General features: G+C 43.5%; 2 protein-coding genes across 2 annotated transcripts in view; one reads left to right on the top strand and one right to left on the bottom strand.

The window, feature by feature from the left end:
* Positions 1–303: 303 nt before the first annotated feature.
* The window catches only part of LOC101076123 (voltage-dependent calcium channel subunit alpha-2/delta-4-like), a 45,947-nt gene continuing 28,326 nt past the window's right edge, over positions 304–17,924 (bottom strand). Inside the window, exons 13-40 of the mRNA XM_029841431.1 lie at positions 17,125–17,258; positions 16,880–16,897; positions 16,442–16,519; positions 15,951–16,031; positions 15,790–15,864; positions 15,573–15,659; positions 15,409–15,480; positions 15,183–15,244; positions 14,861–14,928; positions 14,735–14,780; positions 14,536–14,633; positions 14,226–14,316; positions 13,033–13,125; positions 12,842–12,963; positions 12,705–12,773; positions 8,470–8,531; positions 7,992–8,006; positions 3,620–3,664; positions 3,486–3,548; positions 3,163–3,233; positions 3,011–3,086; positions 2,894–2,946; positions 2,670–2,722; positions 2,336–2,356; positions 2,080–2,197; positions 1,871–1,986; positions 1,685–1,767; positions 304–726 (exon numbers count right to left, since the gene is read on the bottom strand). Of these exons, the coding sequence (XP_029697291.1) occupies positions 631–726; positions 1,685–1,767; positions 1,871–1,986; positions 2,080–2,197; positions 2,336–2,356; positions 2,670–2,722; positions 2,894–2,946; positions 3,011–3,086; positions 3,163–3,233; positions 3,486–3,548; positions 3,620–3,664; positions 7,992–8,006; positions 8,470–8,531; positions 12,705–12,773; positions 12,842–12,963; positions 13,033–13,125; positions 14,226–14,316; positions 14,536–14,633; positions 14,735–14,780; positions 14,861–14,928; positions 15,183–15,244; positions 15,409–15,480; positions 15,573–15,659; positions 15,790–15,864; positions 15,951–16,031; positions 16,442–16,519; positions 16,880–16,897; positions 17,125–17,258 (2,066 nt within the window). The 3' untranslated portion in view covers positions 304–630. The remainder of the gene's footprint in view (positions 727–1,684; positions 1,768–1,870; positions 1,987–2,079; positions 2,198–2,335; positions 2,357–2,669; positions 2,723–2,893; positions 2,947–3,010; positions 3,087–3,162; positions 3,234–3,485; positions 3,549–3,619; positions 3,665–7,991; positions 8,007–8,469; positions 8,532–12,704; positions 12,774–12,841; positions 12,964–13,032; positions 13,126–14,225; positions 14,317–14,535; positions 14,634–14,734; positions 14,781–14,860; positions 14,929–15,182; positions 15,245–15,408; positions 15,481–15,572; positions 15,660–15,789; positions 15,865–15,950; positions 16,032–16,441; positions 16,520–16,879; positions 16,898–17,124; positions 17,259–17,924) is intronic.
* On the top strand, positions 8,678–12,823 carry LOC115250975 (leucine-rich repeat and transmembrane domain-containing protein 2-like). Its single transcript, XM_029841435.1, has 4 exons — positions 8,678–9,061; positions 10,265–10,362; positions 10,465–11,121; positions 11,263–12,823. The coding sequence occupies exons 2-4, from the start codon at positions 10,317–10,319 to the stop codon at positions 11,715–11,717; spliced, it is 1,158 nt and encodes a 385-aa protein (XP_029697295.1). The 5' UTR covers positions 8,678–9,061; positions 10,265–10,316; the 3' UTR covers positions 11,718–12,823.

The raw sequence follows: 17,924 nt of genomic DNA, 5'->3' as shown, positions 1-17,924 counted from the left end.
AATCAAATGTCTCTCTTGGAATCTTCATAAATCTTTTCTTCATGTATCCGTGAGCTACACTGCTGCAACTTGGTTCTGGAGCCCAACTGAACCAAACCTGCCCACCATCAAGTCCTGTGACGCAAACCCAAACACTCCCATTGAGCCTCCCCAGCATCATCCTGAGTGTCACTCCCTGTTCTTGTACGAACAAAATTGAACAAGAAAATTTCACAGAAAAATTCATAAAGTCCCCATCCTAAACCTTAATTTGGATCTGCTTCCAACATGAGACACACAAATGATCAGATGACAGATTTTCATACAACAGCCATATTTATCAATAAAATCATAGGCCTCAATAAAATGGTCACTCAAGAGTCCAGACAGTTAAATAAACCAAGTAGCAAATATTCTCTCTGATTTTAATAAACAATGGCAGAAAAAGGTCACAATTAAAAATGAGAATTTATTTTCACACAGTTTACCTGGACAAATAAAGGTTAAAGAAATAAACACTGACTTTATGTTTCCAGTCCTGAATCTGAAGAAAAATACTCAGATCCAGAGTTCATGGCAACATTTATTTCTCAGCAGTGTTGGGTCAGTGCTCCTGCGAGGATGGTTTCGCTGCTGACATCATCACAGCATCTAACCGTGCAGCAGCCATGACGTCAGCAGCGAGGAGGCGAAGAGGAAGAGTGATGCACAGATGGATGACGCGCCGCCACAGTCCTTCGCATTTTCCTGTCACAGATTTGACAATCTGGTGATACTGTTGCAGAACTGCAGTTAAACTTTCATCAGACGAGTCATGAGGTCATTCTCATTGGGAGCACGAGGTTTCATCAGCTTTACTTGTTTACAGGTTTAAAAATGAGAAACATCTAAACTGCTCACAGACAAAGCAGCATTTTAATGCCAGCAAGACAGAAATGTCAAGTAAATGTTAGTAAAGTCATATCTTGGATTTCTGCCGATCAGATTGGCTCTAATGTCCCAATTCACGGATCAATGACCTCATCTTCCTTTTTACGCTTATCTGGTTCATTTTCTCCGAAGAAGTTTCACTGCACGAACATGTTTGTTTGCTAGTAATGATATTGCTAGCTAACGATTCAAATTTCAAAATACAAACAACACAAAAGTGTAAAAACCCACAGTTGAACCAAAGCTAACCAGGTTGGTTTTGTTGTGCTTTCAAAAAAAATGGACACGTCACGTAGGTTAAACAATCGTGGGGTTAATGTCCTGGTGGGGCTGCATGTAGGTGACACTGGTCTACGATTTAAGCGTTAAACTGCATATTTTTGCTACAATCTCACCTGTTGCCAGGAAAACTGCGCCTCACTTTTGGATGTGTATATATCGGTGTTTCTTTTATCCTCCTGACTGTATGCCATTTTGTTGCTTTGAGCAACATTTATTTTCAAATTTTTATTGACAAAAAGTATTTTTCTCTTCAGGTGCTGGACTTCATACAGCACAACATATAGAATAGTTACGTACCAAAGTGTTCAGGCAGCAACTAAACATTTGGAAACGCACCAGAGATGGCTGGAGTGATACACCGGTTCATCAGATGGACATGAGCATTACAGTTCTGCTACCATCCGGTACATGATTAAAACTGGTACAACTAATGCTGACATGACAATAACTCTATATAGTGCATATTATGTGTGTATGTGTGACAGGATCTCACCTTTGGATGGTAGGAGTGACATGACCCTGGACGACGCCGGACCTTCTGTGACTTCATCCTGTTGCACTTGACTGTGGCATTATGTTCAATGTTGCTAAGGAAAATACAGCATTCCTGATTCTCAGTGTCAATGAAGGCAGTTGTCTCAGGACAGACACCAGGATACGCTCAGCGAGATAAGGATATATTTGATCTCTTTAGGCATCAGTAGGATGGGGCCATACTGGCGAGAACAGTCGCAGTCAGCCTGAGTCACCACCAGAACCAGGTTACTGTCGGGGATCTGCTGCACCACAAACATCCTGAAAGACAGTTAGAGTCCGTGGAACCATTGAGGAGGCTGGACTGATGAACGCACCCATATATGTATATGTGTGTGTGTTTTTGTGTCCCACTTCTGACAACGTCCACACTTGATCAGGCTGTTGGCTTCTCTCACAGATGCCTCATACGTGAAGCCAGGATAGGTGGTGTCACATGGTATCATGGCTTCCATTTTCTTCTGCTTATGGCCTGACACGCACGCACGCACGCACACACGCACGCACGCACGCACGCACACACACACACACACACACAAAGAATTGTGATGTAATGATGACATTCGCAGAGATGTGCACACACACAAAGACATACACACACTTTACTCACTGGTGTGATAACCAGCCTTTCCTGAAGGGATTGAGGCGAAACACCAGATGATGTCATTTGGTTGATGTGATGGTAAAGATGAGGATGATGATGTCAATAGGGTGATGATCGGGAGTGAATAGGAGACACATCAGTGATGAAGATGAAGGTAATAAACAATTGCCGATTACTCTGGATTAATCTGCTCTGACTGATTTTACGGTGGAAGACCTGATCATTATTAACAAAGAAGCATGTTCTTGTGTTAAAATGTAATTGTGAAAATTAATGAACTTCATTAATTGAAAACAACAAAATCAACTTCTGTCTAACTGTTTTCTGACTGGTTTCCTACCTTCCACAAAGAACTCATGCCAGAGTCCACACAGGTTCAAATCCATCAGAAACCTGACAGAAGACAGCAAAACGGTAACTGATGGGCTGATTAGCTGATTAGGGCTAATTAAAATGACAAAGGCTTAGTTCGTTTCTTTGGGTCCTCAGGGTCACATTTGGAACAATCATTATTGACACATATGTCTGTTTTATATATAACATGTTTACAATATGAAAACTCACATGAGCATGTTGGAGAAGAACCATCGTATCAGCACTACAACACCAAAGAAGGGCTGTACGAGGAAAAACGGTTAAACACGGAAAAGCAACCATGACGGAAGTGTGTATAGAACTGACGTTTGGCAGAGATCGGGCAGCGTTGGCGTGATGATGACTGTTCTTACACATGGCCTGGTAGTCAAACAACGAAACCCTGTGAACACAAATCATCAGGATGAATCAAAGCATTGGGATGCCTTGGACCATTGAGCTCAATTGGCATCACTCACTTCCTGTACATGCCCATCTTGATGAGCGACGCCATGACTGATCCATCCACCTCGCCAAAGAAACTTCCCACCTGGAAACAAATGAGCAGAACCAAACCTACAATGACTATTGACAGACTCAGAAACTACAGTCTAAAGCAACCTGAAGGCAAATTCTCTGTAAACACCCAAACGTTCCAGAAGAGACACAAAACCCAACCCCCAGGGTCCGAACCCCGACCCAGGGTCCAAAACCTGAGCCAGTTGTCTGGGATTGGCACTTGGCTATCACATCATTTACCCTCCTGAACTCACCTAAGGAACAGGTGGGGCGGGTGTCTTACCTCACTCCGATCTTTAGACAACACAATGAAGCCGTTGTTGTCAATCAGAAAGCAGCTGAGATCCTGAACAGGAAACAGGAAGTATTTGGTTTGTATAGATGGGGGTGGTAATGACAGGAAGTTCAGGTACTCACAGCACTCTCACAGCTCAGAGGACACACCCCCTCCACATTTGAACACTGACAAAGACAAAAACAGAGAGATGGCTCAGAGGTCGGCTCCACATCTCCATATGATACTGAACATGTGCAAAAATTCTGAATTCAACTCAAAACCACAAATGAAGAAATAATGTCACTAAAACGTTTTGCTAATTGCTAGACTGCCTCCACATGATTCCGCAGGTTTTCTCCATTGTGATGTTTTCTTCTGTTACGATTCAGACTGTCTCTACACAAACCCAGAGTCTGACTGCCACAGAGCAGAAAAAAATGCCTCTAACAGGAAGAAACCTTGAGAAGGACCAGGCCCATAAGGAGGAACCTTGCCGCTGATAGGGAGAAGGAGTAGGAGGAGGAGAGCTCTGGCAGGAGGTAATGTATTGCGTCACTTCCTGTCTTCTCAATCGTTCGTTGGTTGCACTGTGCGTTGTATTCACTTTACTTAAAATTGAACACTTGGTGTGTTGTATTCACTTTACTTAAAATTGAACACTTGGGACATTCTAGTCACCTGATAACAGTGAGAAGCATAGAAGCCAATCTAAAGCTCCTGGCGAGTAGTAAACGTAAATTTGGTAAAGTTATTATTCACGTCAGAGCAAACGACACCCGGTTTCGTCAGTCGGAGGTCACCAAAATTAACATAGAGTCGGTGTGCAGCTACGCAAAAACGATGTCGGACTCCGTAGCATTCTCTGGTCCCCTCCCCAATCTGGCCAGTGATGAAATGTTTAGTCGCATGTCGTCGCTTCGTCGCTGGCTGTCACGGTGGTGCCCCGAAAACCAGGTGGCCTTTGTAGACAATTGGAGCACTTTTTGAGGAAAACCTGGTCTGATCAGGAGAGACGGTGTCCATCCCACACGGGATGGTGCCTCTCTCATTTCTAGTAACTTGGCTAATTTTATTAGACCCAAAGTGACCTGACAATCCAGGGTCCGGACCAGGATGCAGAGTTGTAGTAGAACCCTCATCTACCAACAATAACTTATTTTAATAATTTATTTTGTCTTACTGAGATCTGGCTTCAGGAGGAGGAGTATGTCAGCTTAAATGAATCTACTCCTCCTACCCATCTTAATTATCATATTCCTCGTGTTACTGGTCAAGGAGGGGGAGTGGCAGCAATCTATCACTCCAAGTTATTAATTAATCCTAGACCAAAACATGGCTCCAGTTCATTTGAAAGCCTGACTCTTGGCATCACCCATTTGAACTGGAAGACAGAAAAGCCACTTTTGTTTGTAGTTGTATATTGGCCCCCTGCTGGACCACATTCAGAGTTCCTTTCTGAGTTCTCTGATTTCTTATCTGACTTGGTCCTTAGAACAGACAAAGTCATTATCATTGGAGACTTTAATATCCATGTAGATGTTGTAAATGACAGCTTTAGAAATGGCTTCATTTCATTACTTGAGTCAGTTTGTTTTCTCCAGCAGATAAACCAACCAACTCATAGCTTCAACCACACCTTAGATCTAGTTCTGACTTATGGCGTTGAGGTAGAACATGTGTCAGTGTTCCCTCGGAACCCACTCCTGTCAGATCATTCATTGATCACTTTTACATTTATGATTAAGGATTCTTCTATCCCCAGAACACACTCTTACTATAGCAGATGTCTTTCAGATAATGCTGTAGCTAAGTTTAAGGAAGCAATCCCTGCATTGATCCCAGGACCACTGTGTGTTTCCCCAGGGATCAATCATTATAATCTTAGCCCTGCTGAGGTTGACTCTATTGCTGAAGGTGCAGCAACCTCACTGAGAATCACGCTTGATTCTGTTGCCCCCGTGAAAAAGAAAATAGTAAATCAGAGGAGTTGTGCCCCCTGGTATAATTCACATATCAGGACCCTCAAGCAGAAAGTGCGCAGACTAGAAAGGAAGTGGCATTCTTGTAAAATAGACAGCTATCATGTAGCCTGGAAAGACTATTAGTTTACAAAAAGGCCCTCCGTAAGGCTAGAACAGCTTATTTTTCTTCTTTAATTGAGGAAAATAAGAACAACCCCAGGTTTCTGTTCAGCACTGTGGCCAAATTAAGCAAGAGTCACAGTGTTTTAGATCCACGTATCCCTTCTTCCCTTAGTGGTGAAGTCTTCATGAGCTTCTTCACTGATAAAGTTCTAGCCATCAGAGAAAAAGCTAACCAGGCCATCCCTACAACTGGACCATCACCAGATGTGCTGACTGTGGGAACATACAGGTTCTTCAACAAGCCCTTAAACTCCTTCAGCCCTATATATTTTTCTGAGGCGTCATCGCTAATTCAGAAATCCAAGACCACCACGTGTCTTTTAGATCCCATCCCAACACACCTGTTGAAGGATGTTTTACCAGTGATAGGCAGTTCTATCCTGGACCAGATCAATGGTTCTTTAGTGACAGGTTATGTATCCTGCTCCTACAAGGTGGCAGTGATTAAGCCGTTGCTTAAAAAAACATCACTAGATCCTGATGTATTAGCAAATTATAGGCCAATATCCAACCTTCCTTTTATCTCTAAAGTTCTTGAGAAGGTGGTGGTGACTCAGTTAGTGGAGCACCTGCAGAGGAACAGCCTGTTTGAGATGTTTCAGTCAGGCTTTAGAGCTCATCACAGCACAGAAACAGCACTTCTTAAAGTTACTAATGATCTTCTTATAGCTTCAGATCATGGACTAGTTTCTATGCTGGTTCTGCTGGATCTCAGTGCTGCTTTTGATACAGTTGATCACAGCATCCTGTTACATAGACTGGAACATATGATTGGGATTAAAGGGACAGCACTAGACTGGTTTAGATCATATTTATCTGATAGATACCAGTTTGCTCATGTCCATGGTGTTCCCTCTTCATACAGTAGGGTTAGCCATGGAGTTCCCAAGGTTCTGTACTTGGACCAATCCTCTTCACCTTGTATATGCTTCCCTTAGGGAACATTATTCGGCAGCATGGTATAAATTTTCATTGTTATGCCAATGACACTCAGCTTTATTTATCCATGAAACCAGAGGAGACAGAGAAGTTAGTGAAGCTTCAGACCTGTCTTAAAGACATAAAGTCCTGGATGTCTTCAAATTTCCTCCTCCTTAACTCAGGAAAAACTGAGGTCATGGTGTTTGGTCCTGAACCTCTCAGGGATAGATTAGCTCACATGATCACTCTAGATGGTATCTTATTAACATCTAGTCTCTCTGTGAGGAATCTTGGAGTAACTTTTGACCAAAATCTCTCCTTCAACTATTGACTTGAGGTATTGACAAAAGAGATCACATAACTCCTGTAATGGCGTCTCTTCATTGGCTGCCCGTTAAATTTAGAATAATTTTTAAAACCCTTCTTTTGACCTACAAGGTCCTCAGAGGCCTAGCTCCATCCTACCTGGAGGAGCTAGTGACACCTTACCAGCCCAATAGACGGCTCCACTCTCAGAATGCTGGTCTACTTGTGGTTCCCAGAGTTTCTAGGAGTAGAATGGGGGGCCGAGCATTTAGCTACCAGGCCCCCCTGCTATGGAACCAGCTCCCTGTCCAGGTACGGGAGGCTGACTCCATCTCTACTTTTAAGATCAGACTTAAAACCTACCTCTTTGAAAAAGCTTATTGTTACTAATTCTGCAGTTCCAGTTACTAGCATAGACAGACAAACTATCATACTTAGGGGGTCGCCTAATCATTAGGTTTACTATCTTAGCTGTGCTGTTACAGGCCAAGGCTGCCAGGGTCCAGAAACATGATCACCTGTGTTCACTTACAGGTACAGGAACTGCATGATGACCCCCGGCTCTGCTGACCCACTCGGCCGGCGTATAGTGTATTTTTGTATGTGTTTCTGTGCCTCTCCTCTCCTCTCCTCTCCTCTCCTCTCCTCTCCTCTCCTCTCCTCTCCTCTCCTCTCCTCTCCTCTCCTCTCCTCTCCTCTCCTCTCCTCTCCTCTCCTCTCCTCTCCTCGCCTTAAAACAATTTGGATTGTAAAAGACGCTATATAAATAAAGATTGATTTGAGATTGATTTGAGGAGAGAAAGACAAAAACCATAGGAAGGGGACAGTGACCTCTGACCCCTCTGACCTGCGTGGTTTGTGTTTAACATATTATAACTCAGGTATCTGCCTGGATATTGTGTGTTTCTGTCCTTCACCATGTCTCCTCCTGCTCATTTTTCCATCTATCCATCAGCAGGTGTTCCCCTTGTACAACTCTGGTCCTTCTCAAGATCTTCCTGTGAAAGGCAGTGTTTTCTGCCACCATAGCACTGTCACACCTGCTGTATATCTCAAGTCCAGGTGTGTTATCTACATGATGTTCATCTTTACACATGAAATGAAAAGGTGAAGCAGGAAGGAAAAAGAAGTGTTTACTTACGTCGGTGTTGCTGGGCTGGAAGAAAGGATTGAGACGATATAGAATATTTCATGTAGAAAAGAGAAGAATAGATGCACAATGATAAGTTGCATCACCTCAGGGAAGAAGTGAAATCAAAAATAAAACACTTAATAATAATAATACTAATTATATTATTATGTGTGATAGAAGAGGATTAAACCTCAGCAGTTTATATAATAAAGCAGATTATCACCAGTCTCACTTCAGATTAATAATCTAATCTAAACCGTAAACATCTGGGCTTCTAAGGTCATATTTGTGTGTGTGTGTGTGTGTGTGTGTGTGTTTGTGTGTGGTTTATTTCTAAAGAATTGTAATGAGGTTACAGATGAAACCTGTGATGACATCGTCTGAACCTTGAAGGATATAGAAATTCTGTTTGTTCAGTCTGTAATCATTTCTGGGTTGTCATTCACAATTTATTCAAATGGCATTGCAGCAGGTGAGTGTGGGTCACCTGTTTGGTGATGGCCCAGAACCTCTTCTCCAGGCAGTCCAGGGACATCTGCAGGCCAATGGCTGTGAACAGACAACACACATCAGCATTGAGCTGTGTAGAGGGGATGTGAAGTCTTTCTGTGTCTTTGGCCGACAGAAGGAGGACAGGAGGATGATGGGAGGACAAGAGGAAGACAAGAAGAGGAAGTTAGAAGATGGGAGGACAACAGGAAGTTCAGCAGAAAAATCAAACATATTTCTGTTCGGAAGTCAGAACATTTTAATGTAAATAAAGTTTTATAATGTAGCATTTTTCACAGCTGTTTACAGTCAGCAACACACTCTCACATGCACACACACATAGCAGCATGTGACTTCACCCTGTCGCTCTCGCTTGCTCTCTTTCTCTGTCTTTCTAACTGACAGAGGCTTGCTTATCCTCAGTTAGTGTGTGTGTTGGACAGAGCTCTGAGAAGGGGCTCAGCAAGCAGAGATAAAGAGGAGGAGGACAGGCAACATTGCTGTAGAGTTGCTGGTTCCACAGAGGAGCCCTGATCCAGGACCAGCTTCCAGCCTCTGAAGATGTTTCCAGTCCACAGATCCAGATAAAGGTGAAGAAGAGTTTTCTGTGTGTGAAGGTTGAAACAGAAGATGGTGAGCAGTATTGTGTGCGTGCGTGTGTGTTTGTGTGTGTATTAAGGGCTCTCTCTTTCGTCCTGCCTGTCAGTTCAGGTAACATTCCAGATCTCTTCTTTTCTGACAAATGTTTTTTTATGTGATGGAGGAGTGGAACTGTTTCATTGTGTGTTGATCTTCACTGATGTTGTTTGGCTGGTTTGGAACAAGAGGGAATCTACTGTTGACCATATGTTATCTTGGACCCAGCTGGACAGGGAGGATTACTCCTCCCCATAACTCCTCAGTTTAACTGACACCATCAAGACCCATGAACAGCTGTCCGCCCTTGCTCAGGGATTAAAAGAGCAGCTTTAATCCACATCATGCTTCAGCAGGCATCAGATTAATCTTTTATCATCTTATTTTGATGAGGGAAAAAAAACGAGATGATTCTCAGTCTGGACTGACTGAGGCAGGTGTTTTAAATTAAAGTGTTAAAAGGCATCAAGTTTCTCCTACTGATATCCACGTCCGGTGATGGATCAACAGGACTTGACAGAGACCCCTCCGTGTGGGCTCCTCAGGTCTGGCTCTTCCGATGTAGCTTCACTCAAGTCTTGATACAAACTTTGATTCTTGGTCTGCAGGGTTTTAGGAGAACTCTAGGTTTCCTGTTAATCCTTTCACGTGTTCACAGTGACAAACCTGATTCCATTTGTTGTTTATGACCATCACGCAGAGGTCAGAGGTCATCTATTCCTTCTCCTGTATGGTCTGAAAATAACTGGATCATCCTTCATGTGGCTGAAAGCTGCCAGCATCTCCACATCAGCCATTCTGCGTGTCAGGATGATGATCCACACAACAAAGCATGAAGCAGAAATAGAGCAGTCAATCTAAAAGCTCACCGCGGATTATCGCAAACTGTGGCGCCACCATCTGACTCTTGTTATCAACTACAAAGTGAATAAGCTGAATCTCTGAAATCAGCCAGGACAAGGACAGAAGAGCTGATGGCACCTGGACCAGGTCCAGAAAAAGTGCACACTACATAGTTCTTTTCTGATATAAAATAATCCTCAGGTGCTGAAATATCAATATAGATTAAAACTGAAGAAATACCAGTGATAACTGGGAATACCGTTAAAAAAAAAAAAAAAAATTCTTGAGAATTGTCAACTGTTCCTGCTTATCAGGGTGATCTCAGGGTGATCAGAGAGAAATCTGCAGCAGGAACCAGGGAGCACCATGAGGAACCACAATCAGACGGGCCACTCTTCCCTGGATGGTGTGGGTGAGTTACAGCAACAGTGACAAAAAAAAGAAACAAGCCTTTTTTCAACTCTTTCACGTCTAAGAACATTTGGTACTTTAAATCAGGTTGTCTTTTGTGCAGCTCTGTTCAGCATGGGCCTGGTTTTACTGGAAGTGCTCGGTTCAGTCTACAGTTGTCCCAGGGTCTGTATCTGCTATGCTAACACCACTGACTGCACTGCTGTTGGACTCCTTACACTGACCCCGATCCTAGCATTGTTTGACCAGAACTCTCTGATCCTGCTCTTGTCCCACAACAACCTGTCCTCTTTGGCCATGTTCAATTTTAGCCACCTGGAGCTTTTAGATCTCTCTCAGAACCATTTTTCCACCTTGCAGCCTGGTGTTTTCTCAGGTATGACCAGCCTATGCTGGCTCAACCTCTCTGCTAACAATCTAGGGATGCAGCCAGTGACCTCTGATACCAACAGCAGCATGCAGGTTCGTCAGGCCATGAATGGAAACCAAGGCCTGACTAAGGATGTTTTCAAAGGACTCTGGCAGCTACAAGGGCTTGACCTGTCCTGCAACAGCCTCCTGTGGTTGCCCAAAGGCCTGCTGGATGCAGTACCCAGACTCACCTGGCTGTCCCTTGCCAGCAACAGAATGGCAACTCTTGACAGAGTGACCTTTGAGCCCCTGGTTGGGCTGAGACAGCTGCAGGTAGAGGGAAATCCATGGGAGTGTGACTGCAGGCTGAGAGACTTTAAGCACTGGATGGAGTGGTTGGTTTACAGAGGTAAGCAGAGGTGTTGCCTGTCTTCTTCCACTCTGTCAAGTATGGAAGTTATGACTTGAAATGACAAAAAATAACCTGCCCTGTTGAGACAGGCAGTTTTTTCTGTTCCTTTTCTTTATCCAATTGCTGTCTGTTTTACAGATGGACATGTAGATGCCATGCGGTGCAGCCTCCCTGGAGATCTGGAGGGCAGGGACATCCGCAGTGTGCCCACAGAAATGTTCAGCATGTGTTCAGAGAAAGTGGACAATGAGGGCACATCAGGCCGGGTCAGCAGCAACGAAGAGTGCATCCACCAGCGTTACCGACCTGTCAGAATGCGACGAGCACATGGCACTCAGATAGTTGCAGGGGTGATCTGTGGCACTGTGTGTGTCCTGATGGTGGTGGCAGCCATCTACGGCTGTGTGCATGCCTCCATAATGGCGCGCTACCAGAGGGAGATGAAGATACGTGGTCCATCCCTGATGGCTGAGTCTGGAACTAAGACAGACTTGGAGGACAGACACATGCCGGCCTCAGACTCCCCAGACGGTACACCACCTGAAGGCACTAGCGGCAGCATTGTGCATGGCTATTGCATCAGTAGCTTCTGATCAATCTTTGGTGAGTGAGGAGATGGAAATATTGCAGGTGTAAACCTCAGAAGACCCGATGACAACATCCAGCATCTGGTAGAACTCCCACCAAGCTGGTCAAAACTGGAGAAGCCTCTCAGATGAGAGGCGAGTTTCCTTCAACAGTCCGGCTGATAAACCTTCATGACCTCGATGAACACTTGTAGCAACTGGAACCATGGACTCGTCACCTGTTCAGAACGTGTTAACTTGTGTTCTATAAGCTGTCTGTCGCTCAACAACAAGCTTGATTGAATGGGTGACCCTTTCTCCTGACATTTCAGCTTTGGAAGTTTGAGAAAAACACCCATTTGATCCTCAGTGGTTGGACTGTTCCTGAAATAAAACCCCAGGACATCTGCTGCTGTTGCTAAGGAAACTTTGCACAAGTCTGCATCGCCTCCTACAGGACAAATCATGAAGTTGATGTTGTTGTTCATCCTAAATGGCTGAGGGTCCATATTTTAGCCAAATAATTATTGACTTACTTTTACATGTCGTTCATATAAACACCTGAAACCTGAAATTCAAACTGAATGTTAGTTGGATAAGAGAAAAATATGTCTCTCCAGATTTCTTCAGGTCTTCTTGAAAAGGGCATATACAGTAAGAAGGGACGAACCTTCATTTGAGGTTGTGTCTTCATGTTGATTCACACACAAACACACTGGTCCTCCAGGGACTCGTTTTTGGGATGGCTCAAACATCAAGCATTCATACGTTCCGAATAACCAGTCCCTCATGATCACATCTTTACCTTCATAATAATTAGTATCATCAAGATGATTGTCAATAATGTTATCGTCACAGTCTTACAACTGTTTGATCAGATTTTCTTCTAAGCTATATTTTAAACTGTAAAACATGATGGAAATGGCTCCTTCCACTCACAACAACAAATGAGTGGCTGCTGTCTGTCACACAGATTTGAATGTTGTCGGATTCTGAATTAAGGCTACGACTCACCTCCAGCCATAGCGGTTCTGCCTTTTGACGTCACTGTCACCGACGTTGTGGCCACGATGTACCTCATTTCTGCAGAGAAGATCAGATTAATGCAGCCCCTGATGTTAAACATTCAGAGCTCTTCTGAGGTTACTGACCTTTCTCAATGACAGGGAAGTAGATGAAGCTTCCTTGTGGGTTTTCAACTGCCAGACGGTACCAGAGTGGGAAGTGATCAATGGTGAACAGGTTGTCTTTGTCAGCCGGAGTCAGAAAATTTCTGCAGGGTCAAAGTTCAGCATTGGGACAGACTTTGCATTTTTCTTTGGATCAACTTAAAAACTCTTACTTTGCCACTCTGGTCTCCACTCCTGTGTATCTAATGACCCTTAACAGGCCAGAACGAGTTCCGAGAAATGCTGTCTCCACACCTGGCTCTACCCTAAACACCAACACACACAGATGGACCCAGAAAAACATACAGATGATTGTATTCCTTTGTGAGGACATTCATAGGACATTCAAGTCTTCCCCTGGCTCTTTACCTGGACCCTAACCACCACAACTAAGCCCCTCACCCTGACCTGATCAAAACCTGAACCCTCAAACAAATCTTCAGAAATGTTAACAAATGTTCACACTTTGCAGGTTAAATATGTTTTGGTTCTCAATACATACCATGTACAAGACTGAACAAATAAAAACACATTCAAATAGATAGAGTAGATCAGTGATGATGTCATGAACACGTTTTCTTGTGCAATTTTCTCTGCTTCTCCCCCCCCCCCCCTCTCTCTCTATATATATCCATCTACAGGTATAGTCGCTTTCATAGCTGTACGCTCACCTGCTGACCTCGGACCCCGCTGACCCACTCAACTCTTATACCAGCAGTTTCTTACAATTAATGTACCTGCAATCTATACCTATTCTCTTCTCTACCTGTCCTCCCCCCTTCTCCTCCCTCTTTACCCAGCCGGCCATCAGTAGGAGGGTTCCCCTACTGTTCCTGCTTTTTCCTTGCCATTGTTGCTTATTTGGGGTCAGGCCCTGGGATCCTGTAAAGCGCCTATAGACAATTTTAATAGTAACAAATGCTATATAAATAAAGATTGATTGATTGAGATACAAGCACACACACACACACACACACACACATTGAAACACCCACATGCAAACACACAAACAAACCCACACACAAACCCACACACAAAACATGCATACACACATGCACACACACTAACACACACACAAACAGATGAGTTGGTGACTCATTCAGGGGTGTACCCTTCCGTGTTTTCTTGACCTCTTTATCCCATTTGGGGTCATGGGGAGGTGCTGGAGTCCATCCCAGCTGCATACAGGCTAAAGGTCCACCCTGGAGGATTCGTCAGCGCAGTCTGAACAACTTTTTTCTGCACCGGGCTTGAACCATGCACCCTCTGAGTCTCAGCCCCATATCGACTAATGTAATTTTACTCTCTCTATTTGCCTGAGGTTTTTCTTTAATAAGTTAAAAATGTGTAAAAAAAGAAATGACACCTGTCGCTGAGCATCAAGGTGTTCCAGTAGGCCTCCAGTGGAGCCGTGACCACGGCGTCAAACAGCAACTGCTGCAGTAATGCCTCATCGCCTAGGCAACAGAAAGGCGATGTCAAAAGATGCAAATATTCAGTGGGTGTTTAAAATCTCCTGATTCCACCAGATCTACATTGTACCGCTAATATCACAACATTTTGCCTTCATTCTGGACATTTTGGGAGGTGCCTTTTTTTTTTTTTCAAATTGGAAAAATATCAACATATTTTCAATCAAAAATGAAGTGTCACTGTCATTGACACATTTATCGTACACTCCAGGTCAGGTTCCTTTCCCTGTAGGTAGCGGATGGCGGCTTGAAGCTGAGAGTATTTGCGGTGACTCGGGTCAATGTCTGTTTCGCAGTAAGTCCTGAAAAAATGACAATTAGCATCTGGTCGAAAGAGACACCCGCAGACCGACAGACACATTTGTGGTTTTGGATTCGGGTCACATTAAACTGGTCAACTTACCACTCGGAGGCAATACTGAGGTCTGGGGAGGTGAGATCGTGCAGACCTGCAGACAACAAACATTTACCATCAAGACTCCACAGTTTATGAAACACCTGTGCAGCAGAGCATTGTTGGAAGCCATACCTTCCTCCACAGATACATTTCCCATGAAAACGAGCTTCCCATGACCCTTTGTGAGCACCATCCCAAAGCTGCCAGGAAACACAGAAGAAATGTGTCTGAGTGCTGACAAATGCTTCCCCCTTTTGGTCACTTGTTAATATGACAAATAACTCAGTCTATCTAGCTAAAATGGACTGGTTATACTGAGACAGAGAGGGCACATGATTGGTTATACTGGGACAGAGAGGGTAAATGGCTGGTTATGCTGCGACAGAGAGGGTAAATGACTGGTTATAATGGGACAGAGAGGATAAATGGCTGGTTATGCTATGGTTTGACTGACCTGAAAGGTGTGTCATCAATGTTAGTATAGAAATATTCATTGATTAGGAACAAAGGTCGTTTCTGTTAGAAAAAGAATGAAAAGAGTTTTCAGTTCAGTCTGGTTCTTATACTGGTGTAACAATCAAGGAGAATAGTACTGAGGTTTAAACTGAGGAAGTTAAATGGCATCATTTCTTGTGAGGTGATGCACATTAAGCAACATTGCAATATAAACATGGACTCACTGCTTTGTCCACTGAAGCTCTGACACTCAGACTGAGGCTGCCGGTTTGTCCTTTAACCATTGCTGTTCTCAGCTGACATGAGGAAAGCACACGGACCATAAGAATAGCTCTGTGTGTGTGTGTGTGTGTGTGTGTGTGTGTGTGTGTGTCTATGACTGTGTTACCGTGTCCTCTGTATCCTCCCACTCCACCTCTGTTAGATCCACGCTGTTGTAGTTGGGTTTTGCCTTCAGTCTCTTTCCATCTTTATACTGTCAAACAGGAGACATATACTGTTAGTGTCCGTGTTTGTGTGTGTGTGTGTGGGGGGGGAGGGGGGGTACGTAGTTGTGTGTATGCTTGTGTGGGTGAGAGAGAGCGACGGAGAGAATGAGGAGTCACCAGAGGTCGTAGGTCAGGGTGAGCCAGGATATAGCCGTTGTTAGTGATGAGGAAGGCGTATCCATGAGGACCCAGCTGAGGAGGAAGACAATGAAACACTGACTTCCATCTGGTTTGGAGGATGAAAATCTACAGACTTCTGGAAAGAAGGTAGAGCTCACTGTGTATCTGGGTGCCAGCTTCATCACCTCCATGAGGGGGATATCTGAGCCCACCACACCCAGAAGGATCCCATGGGACAGCTGGAGAGATAGGTGTCAAAACTTTTAAAGAAGTAGAAATTTGCATTCCTAATAGTGATCAATAGTGATTACTGATAATAGTGATAAAAGTCATCAATACTGATTACTGTTAATAGTGACAATAGTGAGCACAGATAATAGTGATCAATATTGACTACTGATAATAGTGATAATAGTGATCAGTAGTGATGACTGATAATAGTGATCAGTAGTGATTACTGATAATAGTGATCAGTAGTGATTACTGACAATAGTGATAATGGTGATCTACGTATACTGATTACTGATAACAGTGATAATACTGATCAGTAGTGGTTACTGATAATCTTCTTCCTATAATTAGGTGATCTAATGAGGTGATTTGATAACAAATCAATGGATTTCTTCCCTTATGTTTGTGTGACACGGACCGTTTCCTTTTTCTTGCTGAAGACCGGCATGGCCACAGAGGTCATCAGCAGAAGACTCTGAGCTTTAGTGGTGAAGAGCTGCAAACACACACTCTGGTCGTTGGCAAATAAAAGCAAAACTTTGTGCTGATCCTTAGCATTAGCTAACCCCATGCTTTTGCTGGGAAAGCAATTTGTGTTACAGGTAACTAATACAAACATTTCATCTTTTAAATTAAGGAGAAAATAAATGTGTCGGTAAATGTAGACAACATGTTTGCAGAGGTGTGCAGATGTAGGATTCAGACAAGAAAAGTAAAGTAAACTGACATGAACATGTCTAAACTTTCAAACTAACCAGAAGAGCATTCTCCGATCTTCACCTGTGTCATTTTTATAAAAAAAAAAAAGAACTTTGTCCTTAAATCAAATTTCCCATCAGAAAAAAACATCTTTTACCTGTTTGGTGTTTGGAAGCTAAATGACAGATGACGGTTGAGCCCCGGGATCATGAGAAATGAGGTGAAACACAGTGAGAAAGCAGACAGATGTGATGATGATGATGATGATGATGATGATGATGATGGCGACTGCTCTAAAAAGCTCTCTCGAGAAGAAAATCTTTTAGAGATCTTCCAAAGCTTTGGATCAAGAAGTAAGATAAACAGATGTTCAAAGTTTTCTGTTTGTTCGGCTCATCTCACCACTGTGTCCATGTAGGCTTCTGTCCAAATTATGTCATGATCGTGGTTGATGACCATCGGTCGACTGAGAACATGCAGATACTCCATGACGTTCTCCTGCACATCGGCCAGGGTGGAGATGTGTGTGTAATACCCTGATGGAACAGACAGTGAATGTGAGGTGAACACACACACACACACACACACACACACACACACACACACACATAAAAATATACATACACATATACATTTAAACACATGGATGTCCTCAAATTTCCTTTTCCTCAACTCAGGAAAAACCAAGGTCATGTTGTTTGGTCCTGATTCTCTCTGGGATAGATTAGATCACAGGACAGGTGTTGACAAGATCACATAACTCCAGTACTGGCGTCTCTTCATTGGCTGCCCATTAAATTTAGAATAATTTTAAAAATTCTTCTTCTGACCTATAAGGTCCTCAGAGGCCTAGCTCCATCCTACCTGGAGGAGCTAGTGACACCTTATCATCCCAATAAACCGCTCCGTTCTCAGAATGCTGGTTTAATTGTGGTCCCCAGAGTCTTTAAAGGTAGAATGGGGGGCCGTATTTAGTCACCAGGCCCCCCTGCTGTGGAACCACCTCCCTGTCCAGTTACGGGAGGCTGACTCCATCTCTAATTTTAAGATTAGACTTTAAACCTTCCTCTTTGAAAAAGCTTACTGTCAGTAATTCTGTAGTTCCACTTATTATTCTCAGACTTATTATCATATTTAGAGGGTTACCTAATTATTAGGTTAACATCTTAGTTACCCCTCCTTGGCTAGCACCTTATCGTGGT

The sequence above is a fragment of the Takifugu rubripes genome, chromosome 9, assembly GCF_901000725.2.
Source record: "Takifugu rubripes chromosome 9, fTakRub1.2, whole genome shotgun sequence".
NCBI classification, from domain to species: domain Eukaryota; kingdom Metazoa; phylum Chordata; class Actinopteri; order Tetraodontiformes; family Tetraodontidae; genus Takifugu; species Takifugu rubripes.
Note: the sequence above shows the minus strand (reverse complement) of the source record. Positions and strands in the feature narration are given on the sequence as shown.